The sequence below is a fragment of the Battus philenor genome, unplaced genomic scaffold, assembly GCF_028537555.1.
Source record: "Battus philenor isolate CCGP_79_NKW_IND1 unplaced genomic scaffold, ilBatPhil1.0.hap1 SCAF_13, whole genome shotgun sequence".
In the NCBI taxonomy this organism is placed as follows: Eukaryota; Metazoa; Arthropoda; class Insecta; order Lepidoptera; family Papilionidae; genus Battus; species Battus philenor.
In genome coordinates, this window is record NW_027181675.1 from 3,858,041 (window position 1) to 3,874,323 (window position 16,283).

At 33.3% G+C, this 16,283-nt stretch overlaps 1 protein-coding gene across 1 annotated transcript in view; it reads right to left on the reverse strand.

The window, feature by feature from the left end:
• The window catches only part of LOC137933194 (BMP and activin membrane-bound inhibitor homolog), a 110,011-nt gene extending 97,848 nt beyond the window's left edge, over window positions 1–12,163 (reverse strand). The window contains exon 1 of the mRNA XM_068777032.1: window positions 11,805–12,163. Coding sequence (XP_068633133.1) covers window positions 11,805–11,910 — 106 coding nt within the window. The 5' untranslated portion in view covers window positions 11,911–12,163. The remainder of the gene's footprint in view (window positions 1–11,804) is intronic.
• Window positions 12,164–16,283: the final 4,120 nt, after the last annotated feature.

Genomic DNA, 16,283 nt, shown 5'->3' on the forward strand with positions numbered 1-16,283 from the left:
GACATCACTGGAATAAATATCAGTTAGCATAAAGCATCGATCGTGTATTAAATCCGCCTCTAACATTTACATATGAATACAATATAAGCTGTTAAGGAAAAGCTCATTTCGTGGAAATACATGTCCCATAAATCAACGTCACCCTGAAAGCTGTTGATATAGAAAATAGCGCATTCATTTCAACTGAAGGATGTCCACTGTTGATCATACGGACTCCATCTTAAATCACGGACAGGACAGTTTGGAAGACTTATGGCCCTCTATCCTCGTCTGTCTTATTCCAGAAAATTAATTTCTAAAAATTAGTAATTAATAAACAATATTTGACAGTAATTTTTATTTAGTTTAGGAGAGTCGAAATCAGTGTTACCCACTGATTCTGTATCAAACTGCCCCCCTGTGGGGCGTGGACCTAACGTTAAGTGGGAAAATTCCAAAGTGGACTTGACACGAGTTTTACCCTTTCGCTTTAATATAATAAAATGTTTTGAAGGGGTGCGTAAGAACTTTAGAAAGGCTAAGGTAGGGCACATGGAAGGTTGAAAATACAGATCTAAATAGTTCTACCTCCAAATGTAGTACTGTACTCTTTTATTCTCCGTTTATATCTCTTAAGTATTGTTTTGAAATCAATACGAAAAAAAATTACACATAGTTCAACTAAGGGGTTTTCAGGTCTATGCTATAGGACGATTGTTGTGAGCGAAGAATTTGTCAACACGAAGAACCATTGGCAACAGAACAATAGAGAATCGATGCCAACTAAATCGATTAAAATTCGAAACATGTTAATCGTTTGCTTATTCTACAATCGATATTTGAAAACCAAGGACCGCATCGATGTAGTTTAAATAAATCAGCGAGCAAGTATACATGCCCGCTGACTTGATAACTGCGCATTACTCCGTGCCCGCTTGTGTTTTTCAATGACCATTATTTATCAAGGAATCTAAGAGAAATATAAGGAAAATAACATTAAAGCTATCGGGCTAAACGTATGTTAACCCTGGAACGTTATAAATTGGACGTTATTTAACCTGGAACGTTATTTAAACTTACGAATTCTTAACTGAAACTTGCAATTATTGGCAGATAAAATACGTAATAATTAGTTATCTTATAAAATATTTCAACGGTAATATGCTATATAATGTTTTATTTCTGTTTAACGAACATTGCAGGAATGCATCTAATACGTTTCAATGCTACAAGCATGTTCGTATGGATAAAAATATATATATCATAGCTTTATGATTGAGCACGTAACTCCTAACTCTTTAGGTTCCAATAGTAAATTTATTTGGGATTCCAAAAAAATGTTATAAGTTTAATCAAAATCATATTTTGTGTGCCGGTTTAATAACTGCAATTTTCTCAATCCAAACATATTTCTAATATCTTTACAGGATGATTGGAAATAGGTGTAAAGGTTTAAAGAGGTGATAGTATTTATCAACAAAAAACTTTAACACCTATTTACGTAATATTTATGAAACATAATTTTTTTCTATTTGAATAAAATAGGTCAATAACTTCTAGTAGTACAAAGACAGATATGTAGTAATCTGAATTATGAAAACAATTTATATTAAATTATCATTACATTATTTATTATTTATAAAATCATTGATTGAGCAAATGTGTTATACATTCCCATTTAAAGCCTTCACATTTGTAACCAATTATCCTGTATATCTCTCGATTAAGTGTAAAATAAACTGTATTTGTTGTTATAACGATCTTTTTAGTTTTGTAGCCGTGCCAAACACTTCGCCCAAGTACCATGTCGCGAAGCAACGTAGACCTGCTTAGCATCAAAGTGTCAAAGTCACCTTCGACGAGAGACACCGCATGTCGCATATATATGAGCTGCTTAGCAAGTGCAGTGCGGCAACTGCGTGACAGGACAGATTGAATATTTGCAAGGTTCTGGGCTCGAACTTTATTTTACATCTAATGTCTGAACTATTCACAATCGAAAACCCTATTTATGAATAGTTTTTTTCTGTGTTTTTTACAGTGTAGCCTTTATATGTATGTTTGATATTCATATATTAATTATACATATATTTGAACAAGAACAAGACAAAATAAAACAAGAACAAAATGATATTTGGTGTTCGACAAAAGGTGTTACAAACCAAATTTCCCATATCATATAACATAACGAAATTGATATATTAATACTCCCTAACAACTATGCGGTTTCAGCCATCGTATTTCTAACATGACGTTAAAGTGTAGTATAAGAGAAGGCGATCATCGATCACATGGGCTGACTCTGTGCAAGTGGTGACGGCCTTAAGAGTGTCGGTAATGCTCAGAAAGGCAAGTCAAAGAGACCTATGGAAGCAACTTGTCAAATTCTCGCCTAAGCCCTTCCAGGAAGGGTGCGAGCTTTAACAATGAAGATAATTGTCAAATTTTACTCTTTCGAATCCTTGTTTAATTACGATTAAAAAAAACAAAGTCACGGTTGAAAAGTTGAGTACATAAATACATTTTTATTGTCTAAATGACATGTTGACTATACAATGAGTATTCAAATAGTTAATTACATCGGCAGCGAAGCGTTACGTCTACATTATGTGACGGTCTGCGCTCGAATGACACCAAAACCGCAGCGCCGGCGCCACGCTTCCGCCAAACACCGGAAGTTAGGTGCAACTGTCGCGTAACAAGCCCCCGTTTTACACGTATCAACTTACGCTGAAATTACCATTGTGCAATGCTTTTGTTAGTGTAATGTTCCATCGAAATAAAAAAATGTAATTACTTCTAAATGTTATAAACACAGCCAATTAGCTAATTCGCTTTCAACTAATGTGTGGTACACCAATGCAACTGTTTTGTCCCTACCTAAAAGAACGACTTTGCGAAAAGTTGTGTTAGTCGGTCGTCGGAAGACGATGGATGCAGGCCTCTTCTTCCTCTTCTGTTGGAAATCTATGGCGGAGGCCTTTATTGAACTGAAAAGATGATAATTATACGAGTGTAATGATTATGTAGCAAGAAGAAGCGTTTTGAAAATTCTTATTATTAAATATTAAAATTAATTATTACATACTCTTTGTTTCTGAAGACTTTGTACTGACAGAAAGAAGAAAAGAAAAGATAAATTAATGCAATTTATTTTAGAGTGATCACTTTATACGTAGTGACTGAAAATAGTTGTAAAAGCTCTATATCTATTTGGTGACAAATGAACTATAAATTCTCGTTTTTTAAGCTTTTACTTCTATAACCAATCACCACGCTACCAACCAACGCTAACCATGTTATTTTACTAAAAAGTTATATTTCATTGTACTAAAGTGATGTGTAATATTAATAGATATTTACGCACGAATCAGTTTTAGCAGGTTAACAGCAGTACGCTGTGAAGAATGCGAGCTTCACGGTTGTTTGCGCGTGAAAATTAATTAAAACACTAGCTATGCTTTTTTAAAAAAAAATTTTCAGAATTTTTTTTGTAACATCATTATGAACCTAGATAAAACGTTACACGTGAAGATTTGTAAAAACGATAAATTACGTGATACTGCCAACGATAATAAAGAAAAAAAAAACATTTAAAATTTTTATATTTCGAATATTTTTCAAATATTTAGAATGCAAGCAAGCGATATGCATTGTATCATTATTCAAAAACTAATTTCCATAAAGTACGTGTAGATAATTATCGCCCTTGTGTACCATAGGCTCATTTGAAAGTCATATTAAAGCAGAGGGCCTAAAAAGTTATCGAAACCAATCTCTAGACGTTGTTCTTGCTAACGACTTTCATGAGTACAAGTAAATATTTTTTTAGTCTGTAGCCGCCTAAATCTATCTAAATTTTATCTGACTTTAATTAAAACCGTGAAGTAAAAGGAGGCTTTGAGTTCTTAGTTGCTAGGTGGTCAAAGGTCGGTCATATCGGGCATCCAAATCGAAATCGACAGCAGAGGTCTCGAAAGACTAAAGACCTACCTAACTTTTGAACTTTCGAGACTTCGAGCGACTTCAACAGCTATTTTAGCTTCCATATCCAGACGTTAGGGTATGAGCTAGGGCTCCTGAGGGGGCCTTCGAACCTAGTTACTACAAAGAGGTCTTGTGTCTGTAACCCAGTCAGAAATAGTAAATAAAATAGTGGGTCGAATAGAGATCCTAGGAACAGCACTCGACGTAATTATATAGAGAACTGGGCAAAGCGCCTTCTGGGCTATATCACTACAAACCCTGTGAAGCCAACAACAAGGATCATTTTTTACTATCATAGAAGCATTTATTACTGGATCTCATCAAGTAATTGTATCCTTTGCTTTAGTAATTCTGAAAACGCTGCATTAAATGCGTGCGTGATAAGATGCTGCGAATAGGCCGAGAGATTTCGCCGCTGTTAGATGATTCGCGGAAAGCGTTCAGCACAGTATGTTTTCTAGAAACTACTCTTTGTTCGCGATGACGCACCGGCGCGCAACGAACGTGTTGGTACATGTAATTTATAAAAATAGATTATCAATCGCGCGTCGGGAGTTCGAACAATGCACTATTTTCGTAGAGGGAATGCTCGAACTAAATGTATTGCGCGGTTGCGAACTGATTGCGTTCGCACTTACAACGCTGTACCGCCACCATTTTTAGTGGCATTTTAATGTTTTTGTGATTTATACAAACACATCTTTGCTTTCTTCTAAGTATACATTTCTATTGACACAGGCAACGGAGTTTATACTAATTTTGTTCGTAAATTACTGCACTTTTAATGTTTATGTATATAATTTATTCAGCTTCTAAGCATTGGTAGTAATGCCAATTGAAATATTAATTGATTACACACATGTATGATAAGATTTTAAAATGCAGAGGTACCTAAAAATCCCTCAAACGTAAAGCTACTATTTACTACTCTTATAACAATTTTTTATTACCAATTGGTACAAGAGCAGTAAATCAAATCACGCACTAGCCGGTTATGTATACTCTATGTTAAACTGTTGAAAATGAGAGAGGAGCTGAGAAAAAAAAAGAAAAGAAGCAGTTTTTAAATCAGTATAACTAAGTCCATTTAAAATTAAAAAAAAAATACTGCGTTTTCTGGTCATAAATGTACATTAACGAAAGCAAAAAAAAAACAATTTCATATCTAATTGCGGAATGACGGTTGTTTATGTAAATTGCACGTAATTTGTAATAGCGATAACTGAACGTCGACTTTGAATTCCAACATGAGAATGAGGGTACGTGTGGATTTTGAAACATGCACCGCCATGCGCAGGCAACGCGTCAAATTTCTTTTTAAACGGTGTCATAAAATTAACTTGTGTGAATATAACACAATTGTCTTCTCACAATGGAAAAACGGTTCTGAATTACGAAAAATTCTTCTTTGGAAACATACGCGTGAGCACGTGTAGAATCCACTGCATGACCAAATGCGTTTCATTAAGCAGGTGGTTATATCTAGCAGCAATCCAGTTCCCCTCTTTTATAACGAATCGCAACATAATGGTATGATTGTTGGATATCCCCTTACTTACCCTACTCAAATAGATAACACGGTAATATATACCTTGACGTAAATTAATAAAGGTGAAAGTCGTATAAACTGGCGCGCACCGCAGGATGGCGCCGTCTACAATTTTGGCGCCAGACAAGTATTTAACGGAGACACCCTTCAATTCTTTTTGTAAAAGATTAGTGGCCCCGAATGTCGTGCGACTACGCTTTTAATGTCTTTACCGTTCCCCATTACAGTAAATGCTCGTTAACTTTTTTTTTATATTATCATACTTGTTTCGTCGTTTACATATGTTATATTGAATTGAAACGTGGTCTTCCATTCTGGGTTTCGTTGGCAAACTCACAGTAGTTGAACGAACCAAGGAGAGAGCTATGCTCGGGATTTCTCTACGAAATCGCATAGGAAATGGGGGAAACGTAAACGAACTGACATAGCTCTGAGGTTTGGCAAGTGTCAGTGGGAAAGTCACATTACGAGCAGAACAGATGGCCACGAGGACCTTGAGGTTCTGGAGTAGAGACCAGGAATCACCATGCGCAGTGTAGGATGCCTACGAACCTGCATGAGCAATGTAGGACGCCCACAAACCTGCATGCGAAGTGTGTGACGCCCAAACAGATGGTGAATAGACGATCTTGTTTAGAATAAAAGACGCAAAATGCAGGCTACGTTGGTCCCATCGGGAATATAAACGGGAGGCTTAAGTCCAGTTGTGGACTTCCTTGCGACCTTATGATGATGGTGTTATAAGTACACACACTTAATAAATTCCTGGTAGACATATAAAAGGCGCTTCTGGCACAAAAAGTGATTTCAACTTATACGTAAAAATGCATGCAAGAATTTGAAAGTTTAAAAAAAATGTTGGTTTTTATTATTTTTCATCTTTTATCTAACCGGTAAACTTTCACAATTAATAGTTATAAACTTTTTTAAATCAGCATAGCATTCCGAACGGATAAAAAAAAAGAGTAAATTGCTAGTTGTAGCGGGATCGGTCGTAAATCTATCACGTCAAGTTTTTGCCGCCATTTTTAAAATTCCATCGCATAATAATCGAATCGATGGCAAGACGAATTCTAAATTGCAATACTAATTCAGCATATTAATTGTATGGAATGTTTTTGAATTGTGAACGTTAAAACATACAAAGATTGTTTATGTCATTAAAGTTCATCAGTATCATATAAATAAATAGCTTGGGTGAACTTTATTATGGAATCCTCTTTATATTTAATGTAAATGTAATATCACTTGATAAAAAAGTGTCTTAATGTCGTAGTTGAGAGAGATAATAGTAAGAGTGAGAACTTCAAAATATTCTATTTTATAGTCTTCAAATACAATTTCTATTTATTTAAATATTATGTTATACGGATCTCGAACATAAAAATGATGAAGTCATTTTCTATTATCATTGCTGTCAATATAATTGGTATAAAAATGAATGTAATTGAAAAATAAAAGAACGGCATTTAATATTTTATCCGAGGTGCTATAAACAAGGCAGTAAACATTTTCTATTCGATTGTAAAATCGTCAACGTGTTAAACAAATACAATTAAAAACCCAAGAACTACGTAGGGAAGCAATTGTTAAAAAAAAACCGGTGAAAGTGGATCCCGTTGCGTTCGATTCCGGTTTTCCGTTAAATTGCCTATTTTATTATTTAACGTTATATTGCATTGCGTAAACGTATATCAAATTAATTGCCATCGAATCTGTGACCGTGTGAATGTGGAGACGGTTACGAAATGTGTTTAAACATGCGCGGAGATTAATTGATGCTAAGGTCTAAAGGCTTGCAGCTGTCTAATGCCGGCGGCGGGAACTCCGTTGGCACGGCTGGTGTTAAATATTAAAGCCGTTAATATTTTATCAAAGTTGAATTTGTAGCCACTAAACTTTGTAATGCTGAACATCATCCAAATATTAATGTACTGTACCCGGCGATAAATATTGCACATCGTCCTTTGGAAAGAGACAATCGGCTAATTTCTGCTTCGTAGAGCGTCATCTCTGTCGCACGACTGACAAAACGTCACATAGTGTAGTATTGTAGTATAGAATAATTTCCATTGTAGGTCATGAAATTAAACAACATGACAAGCATTAATAATTGCTTCTTATTTATCTATTATTGCAATTATATTGCAGTACACTATTTTGCTGAAGTTCCGAATTCATTTCCGCAATTGTTTTTCTTCGTCATCAGCACATCATTAATCTAAAAAGGATGTATATCTAAATAAATATATGCATCGAGCAAGGGAAAGCAATAATTTATTTTTCGAGATACAGAAACATTACTAATCCGTTACCGATCTATTGTCAGTGATCTATGATGGCGCTAAACTGTAATTTTTTGCCAAAAGGTCTTTGTTAAAATCATATTAGCCGAGAGACGGCCTTTGCAAAGCATAGGTCTCGTCTAAACGTCTTGCGCTGCTGGCATCCAGTGGCCTAGCGTGACTTTCGTCGGTCTACTTAGTAGCTCGGCCTCACGTTACATCTATCTGCGAATCTTTCGTCGTCGAATCGTCGGAAGCTAATTGTTGCCTTATTGGCATTTACAAATACCGCGTTCTTGAAGGCACATAGCCTAAAAGACCAAGGCCTCATTTTAAGTGGCAACACTCGATATTGAGGTATCCTAGGTTCAGGTCGCTACATATTAATTTAATTACCGAATCGCTATCTGTACAGCAGAGTGATCACTTCTAAATAATTCTCCCATATAGCATATAGTGATATGGATTTGCTATTATGCGCATCTGTCAAAGTACAGAATTCATTACAAACAATGTTATTAGTAAGTAATTATTGTCACCTGGAGCATGAAGATGACGTCATTCGATTCCGGAATATTTACTAGCTATGGCGCCCCGAAAACCGGAAAATACGCACTTTTGTCGGGCGGTGTTAACAGTCGCCGGCATGATGCTTACGTATGGCCACGTACACTTATTTTACAAGAGAACTGATATAACTTTAATATATTTGTCTTAATACAGGGTGATTGGTTATTTGTGTCAAAGCTTTAAGGATGAATGTATAGCTCATTTATTAGCAAAAAGATTTAAAGTTTTTTTAAAACTGATCGCTCTAAAATAATTTATCCTAATTATTTTTATTGATGACCGAGAAAGTAAATAATAATTATTTTTAATATGTAGCAATCCTGGTCTTTAAAACCGCGTCTTTCTACTTAACTAAACTTTACTTCTTATTATTTCTGTAATCATTGATTGGAAAGCTTGTACGGTTCATTAATTAACTGCCAACCAGCTATACATTTATATATTGAAATTTATAATACATATAACTAAACCTCTTGTATATAAAAGAATGTACCATGAAAGATTTATAAAAAACGAACAATAATAAGACAGTGCTAGTTCCTAGAATAAATTGTCATAATGTTTCTCGAATGCACAATGCATTTAACCAATCACCTGTATAGATAAAAGTATACATACTAACGAAACAAAAATATCTTGTGGCCGCTACAAAAGTTTAAATACAGATAAACATTCAAAGGATTATGTAAAACAAATATTAAAAAATGTAAATATAATAGATAGTAATTAATAGAGTTATCAGTTTATGTAATGAATCATTTTAAATCTTTTAATGCGATTAACAGAACATATAGTACAGTCTAGACGTAAGACAAGAGCAGAGCTTGTATCGATGGCATCGCTGAGTAATACGCAATCTATCATAGTTCGGTGGTTGGGCAGGCGGCAGGGGTGTACTGTGACGTCACTGGCGCCGGGCACTTCGCCGCATGTCGCGCACATGTTCATGAATTATACACTAGCTTTCGCCTTCTGCTTTGCTTATAAATTTTATATATTTTTAGCACATTATTTTAGTTACACACTGAATTTTTTTCGGGCGGTGTTAATATTCGCCGGGTACATATGGCCACGTACAACTATTTTACGGAGAATAATATAGCTTAGTTTCAATATTCTCGATATCATTTAGTATATAGGGTGTGCCTTGAGAATAATAAGGGATTAATGGCAATGCCTGAATAGAATTTACATTCATACGAATGACAGATATTGTGATAAAGATGATGTACAATTAAATATGTGAAGTACGAAAAATGAAAACAAAAAGCATGAAAAAATTATTAAACTTCTAATAAAAGCACTATCTAAAATTTAGTAGAAATAAGATGTACCAAAAACGGGGCTATATAAGTATATATATATACAGGCCGATTGGTTATAGGTTTAAAATTATCTTTTATAGTGTATTACATGGGAAAACAAAGTACAAATTCGTACAAAAGTCAAAATATCTTTATTGAAGCATTTACATGCACTTGAATCGTCAATTATTTTATTATTATAATTGGATAGGTACGACCCTCCCATGCCGCAATGCTGATTTGTTAAAATCAATCCAGAAAAACAAGCTATTTTTTTTAAATTGACATTAAACAAATTTTGATGTATACATTATTATATCAATAATGTAAATAATTATCGGTAGGTAGCGGATTCGATTTCCGGGATACAATCTTATATAATTCACACTTTATGTATTATTTACATAGGATTGCTTCTGCTCACAGACAAGTTTTCAGAGAATGGGTAACAGCATCCTCTGCGTATCATAATACGCGCATAATCGGCGATTATGGTATACTCTAATAGGGTAGGGATTATGATATATCTTTAGGGGAGGCAAGGCATACTTTGCAGTGGGGCTCCTCCATACTTAAATATTTATACTTATTAAACTAATATATAATACTATTTTATATATACTTCATATCGTTATTTATTGTATGTGAAAAGAATGTATACAATTATGTATAGTACATTGCGTAGTTTGTTTAATCAAAAATCAATTGAACAATAAATACGTGTCAATGTAAGACACGCGACCTGAGCAAGACGCGCGTTTGTCGCATAACGAGCATCAAAGATCGGCGTCGATATATGTGGCGCCAATCGAATATCAGATCCGATAAGCGATGGATTGGGGCATGACGTCATCGAATCGATCGATACTCGTACCGTTTTGTCTGGCCATTTGCATGTATCTAAGTTTGCATTGTAAAAACCAAAAAAATTACGTAAAAGTAATATAGATTAGGTTATGTGTTTGTTTATAATTTCATTACTTGGTCTTGGCCTCTTATATAAAGCAATACACGTAAATATCATATTCTTTATATTACATATTATTTAAAGAGAAAATATACTACCACAGCCTGCTTTAAAATTATTGATATATAATAAACTACAGAGATTAAATGACTTTTTGAAAACAATATCTTAGTCTCTAACGGTAAATGATATAGATAATAATGTTATTTTATTTATGATATTAAAACAAATTCAATCTTTGTCGTTCTGCGATAAATTCAAATACAAAATATTAAAGTTTGATACAAAAAAACACAAACCGGGATACGAAACTAACGAATTTCTATGGAGTCAGAAAAAGGCGGCTTTAATCTCATTCTTGATAATCTCCAGCAAGATGATCTTCGTATATTTTGTGTACTTTTATATATTGGGACGATTTCAAAAAGTTTTTGACATCACTGTCTAAATCTCAGTGTTATAAACTAAGTGTTCATTTCTAAAAAACAAGCTTTCACATTCACATTTCATTTAGATATAATCATAAACGCAATAAACGAAAAAAATAAAACTTTAATCTTCGCTCTTTGACCTAAACATATCAACGAATTGTAATATTGCTTTGATATCAACATTAAAAATGTTAAAAAATCACGACGGAGTTAGTGCTGTGATAAACTTTGATCTTATATGTAACCGAACCGACGAATTTATTCAGACAAGCTTATCTAAATCGGCCAAATTTTTATATAACACGTTATTATTTACCATAACTCATTAAACGTGTTTTTAATTAATCAATTTTATGTAATAAGTGCCAAATAGCTTTATAAGTAAAGATATAACCTTAAAATTGATGATAGTTATAATTGAGTAATGCATTGTTTACTTTACAGTTCAAACAATTTGAATAATAATTTGTAAATATATTAAGGCATTTTCGTAATAAAGGATCAAACACTAAAGTGTTATCTAAGCAAACGATTTTACTCCAATACGTCAATGGATGTTTATATACCAAAATGAAGTGAAGATTGCTGATATTAGTTTTAACATTAAATAATACCAAAAAGCTATTATCATAAACAAATTTACAAAACCGGTACAGGCATCTCATTTTACTTAAACAAAACTTTTAAGAATGCTAATGGCATACGCTCTTTTGTAAACATTTCATTACTTACCGGTTAAACCAAAATCAGCAGATTCCGAGGATGTCTCGTCACTATATGCCGCAGAAAACTGGTAAAACATAAGCACCATGCACAAGCTAAAATTAAGCACCGCCATTATGTCAATTACAAAAAAACTAACAATAACTAAAACTTAAATTTAATATGTTCTAATCCTCCATCACTTAATTCATCATCAGTCATCACCACTAAGTCTTCACTTATTTCTATATGAACTAACTATAACTGAACTTCTATGTAACAGTTTTGATACACAATAAAAATTTATTTGTATGTAAAGGTCTATGAAAATATAAATAAATGAACACGCGTTAATAACGCTACGAACGAGCGACACAACCACTCCTCGCGAAAGGCATAACTCAACTAACTGCTGCTTCATGCCAGGATTGTGAGAAGGGAATAGTCAAAGAGCGAGCGAGCGAATCTCTGCCTTCTGATTAGGGGTGCACCTTTCATTAGTACATACGTAAAGATTATCTATTTATTTATATATATAAAAAAATCTCCTATCACAGTGTTAGTTGCCATACTCCTCTGAAACGGCTAGACTGATTTTTATGAAATTTATATATGTGTATTCAGTACGTCTGAGAACCAACATAAACTATATTTCAATTTTTATTAATATTTCCACAAAAAAATTCCATTTTTATTTTTATTTGATTCGGGATTAAAAATACATACATGCCTAAATTTTGACCCTTCTTCTATCAACCCCTAAATTTTATTAGTAATATTAGTACTTACATAATTTTCTACTCTTGGAGGTCGATAAAGTCACTTATCACGTACACACTATATACATGATTTTATTGAATAATATTATTCGCGGTTTTGCAAATAAATTCAGGCTACAACTACATATTAATCCAATACCTCCATTACATAATTCTGGTTTTATTAATATAATTTTAAATGTATTTATTGTATAATAATATTTACAATTCATAATATTACCAAAAATGAAAATGAACAAAATGTTGTGTAAAGCATTGTAATGTTTTTTTAGTTTTATTGTTGTTATAAACGATTTATAGAATTTTAAGGTATATATTATAATAAATATAAAAAATGTTTAATGTTGTCACAACGCTCTCTGTCTTTACGACTCATATACCATATTTTTACACGCTTGCAACAATTTAGTTTTACTATATATATCCTAGAAATAGCTTATATGGAAAACCAACGTTTGCCGGATCATCAAGTTTAATAATATATAATAAATAATAATACATAATAATAAATAAATAATATAATATATATATATATCAAAAATTTTTTTTATGAATAACACATTTTTATATTTATTAATTATTATGTTTGTTGACAACTATAGCCACTTAATCTAATAGAAACCTCACGCGACACGTGATGAAACATGAGAAGGTTGTTAAAGAAAGTCTATAAAAATTTATGTTAGAAATTGATAAGTAATTAGTTTATTAATCAAGAAAAGTCAGAAAGATTTAAAATTAGCCATATAGTATAAGCGCACTACGTGGTTACGCTTGATGTGTTTTTATTTAGTCTATGTACCGCAACTTTCTACAAGGTTGCCATTAACCATTTACAAACGGCGCCCATCTTTGTTCGACTAATTGTCGCTTGCGTGTATCCATTTAGAAAAGGCATCTACCTGGCAATGGTTTGTGCATTTTAAAATGACTACACACACCATTTTTTTAATTTTTATCTCTACTTTTGCTAACATAGTGAATAGCTCTTATCATAATATAAATACATTTAATAATAGTATGAATGAAGTCAAAAACTATGCAATAAAGTTATTGAATAAATAGGTAGTTTTAGCGTAAATTTTCTTGCAAAATTGCGAATGACATTATTCAATAAAATTACGTACATATCCATTTAAATCTGAAGATAAAACACGTACTATAAAACTATTTACTAACATTAAGTCAAGTTATATTTCAAGAGAATAGAGAGAGGTTCTTATTGTATTTATAAAAAAAAGAGAAAGATGACGAAAGGTTCTCATTTAAAAATCGAACGTGCATTCGTTTCGAATGCTACTTATTTATAAGGGCGGAACACACTATCGACGTTGATATGGCGGCAAACAGTAAATAAATAACGAGTTGCATTTTACATTTACTATATATACCCCATTCAGATTTAATATAAATAGCTAAAAATGTATGTATGGCTGACATGTCTGGGATATATTTTTTTGTTATTTTATTTACTGAGCAAAAAATCGTATAAATTTATGTAAATGAATTTAGTACAGTCGATTTTGTTAAGATCGTCGGAAGCAAGCGGCTTCCAGCATGTTTTTTATATTGGTTATCAGAAATCTATGAGGGGGACTTTTTTCAACAGTGAACATTTTACAGCTGAAATGAAGATGGTATTTACGAATTTTAATGTAATTTTAAGACAATTAAGACGAGGCTTGTTTGAGGTACTAACACTTAAATTCCAGGGACAGGAAAACAAGAAATAGATGACAATCGAAACGATGGAAGAGCGATGTTAAAAAGGAGGTTCATATTGAAAAAAAAAGCATGAAACAGAAAGCAATATAAAACTTTAGATACCTTTGTTAACAGACAAGTAGATCAGAGGAGTATGAATACTTGTAAGAAGAAGAAACTTTTATTAATAATTTTTTTAATAGTTATGTTAACAATAAGAAATATTTTTAAATCTGCACACAAGATTCCGGGATTTTTTTCTGTACAAAAGTGCTTTTCATAATAAGCTAATCCTTAAACTTTAGGTAAATATACAATAAATATAAATATACGATCTTTGTTTATCACACAGAACGCTATAACTTATTTGATCAATGGCTAAGTATTCTTTTTCAGAATATTACTCTTATTTTATTTAAGTTGCTAGTGCAGTGCAGACCTTAGTTTGTGCTGACAGAGCATTGTAAAAAACAAAGAGGTGCACGCAACAAGCTCCTTTGTTAGGTCCGGAATGCGTTCAATCCCGGGCCCGTTCCGATCGGCCCTTGATTATTAATAATCTGTAATGACTTTACGATTTGCTAACGTTTAGATTGTCCGGTATTTATTTATCGATTTTTAAAAACATTCATGCTCATTGATTAAACCGGAATTCGTGTTTTTAGTATTACGCCATGTGTTTTTTTTTTAATTTACGTTTACTGGTTGGTCTTTTGGAAAAATGAGTCTTTCTACCTGACGATTGAAGCTATTCTCGTTGATGCCCTACGCAATCGAATCACCGAAATAATTCGCATCTTGAAATGGCAATGGACAGGTCACATCGTGCATAGTAGAGATTGCTGATAGTTCCTTAAGATTCTGGAGAAGAGACCACAGATAGGCAAACGCATCGTAGAACATCCACTCACAAGGTGAATAGACATTGTTACAATAGTCAGAAGACTTTGAATGCTGGAACTAATATGTCCTATACGAAATCCATTAGGAAGATCTGCATTCAGCAAATGACGTCTTTCGACTAAAAACATGACGGATATTACGTTGTGTTTATTTTTCAAGTCTGTGTTTCGCAAAAATCATGGGGGCATATCTAACATAGATGAAGATGCATTACTTTATAAGTATATTTATAGAATGCTGTAATGAGATGTATTTACATCCCGTGAGGTTTAAATGACAAATGCTAAGCAGTGTAGGATTTCTTATTATTAAGCCTTGAAATAGATTAACGAATTGGTAATTGGTATTCATCATCATGAAATTAAACAATTATTACGCAAAAAGTTTTATTTATCAGTCTTTTAGCGGTAGCACATTCACAGTTAGATATAGACCTCCTCAATAGCTGTTTGGAAAGATCAGTCGGATGCGATTTACAACCAGCGTCTTCAGCACACATTAACATGATAGTTTCCACCTTGTCAATAAAATTTTCTGCGCTGCGTTTGTCGTAAAGTTCTGGCAGCTACTTTTTTTTTATTTGTCTACAAGCGAAGCATTTGACCTATGTCTCGCCTGAAGTTAAACGATGACGAAGTTTGCAATGGCACAAGCTTGCCTTGACGAAACCGCTTGACGCTTGTCTTGAAGATTCCTGTTCTGCTCACTACGTAGCCTGCACACTGCCTTCAAGTTGCCAATCCGCTGAGATATGCCGATTACATAATTCAGTTATAAGGTGTAATAATTATCCAAAACTGTTTATCTATCCATCCCATTGCTTTTACACATTATCTTTACTTTGCATTATAGTCTGAATCGGGATTAATTATTACTTTGCCGTGATAAAGCTGAGTCGGTAAGTAATGGTAGCCCCGCGGTGGAGAACTGAAGATTGTGATTGTAAATAGCGGGTTTGTCTAGGCCCTAGACTAGCCCTAGACTCTAGGGGTGAAAAGACGACCTGGTGAAGCTGAGCGAAGATGATGAGTCACTATTTTTAATGTAAAAGGAATTTAATAACCTAACAAAACCAACTGACGAAATAAAAAAAAATGCAAATGTTGTTCCAAAAAGTTTGGCC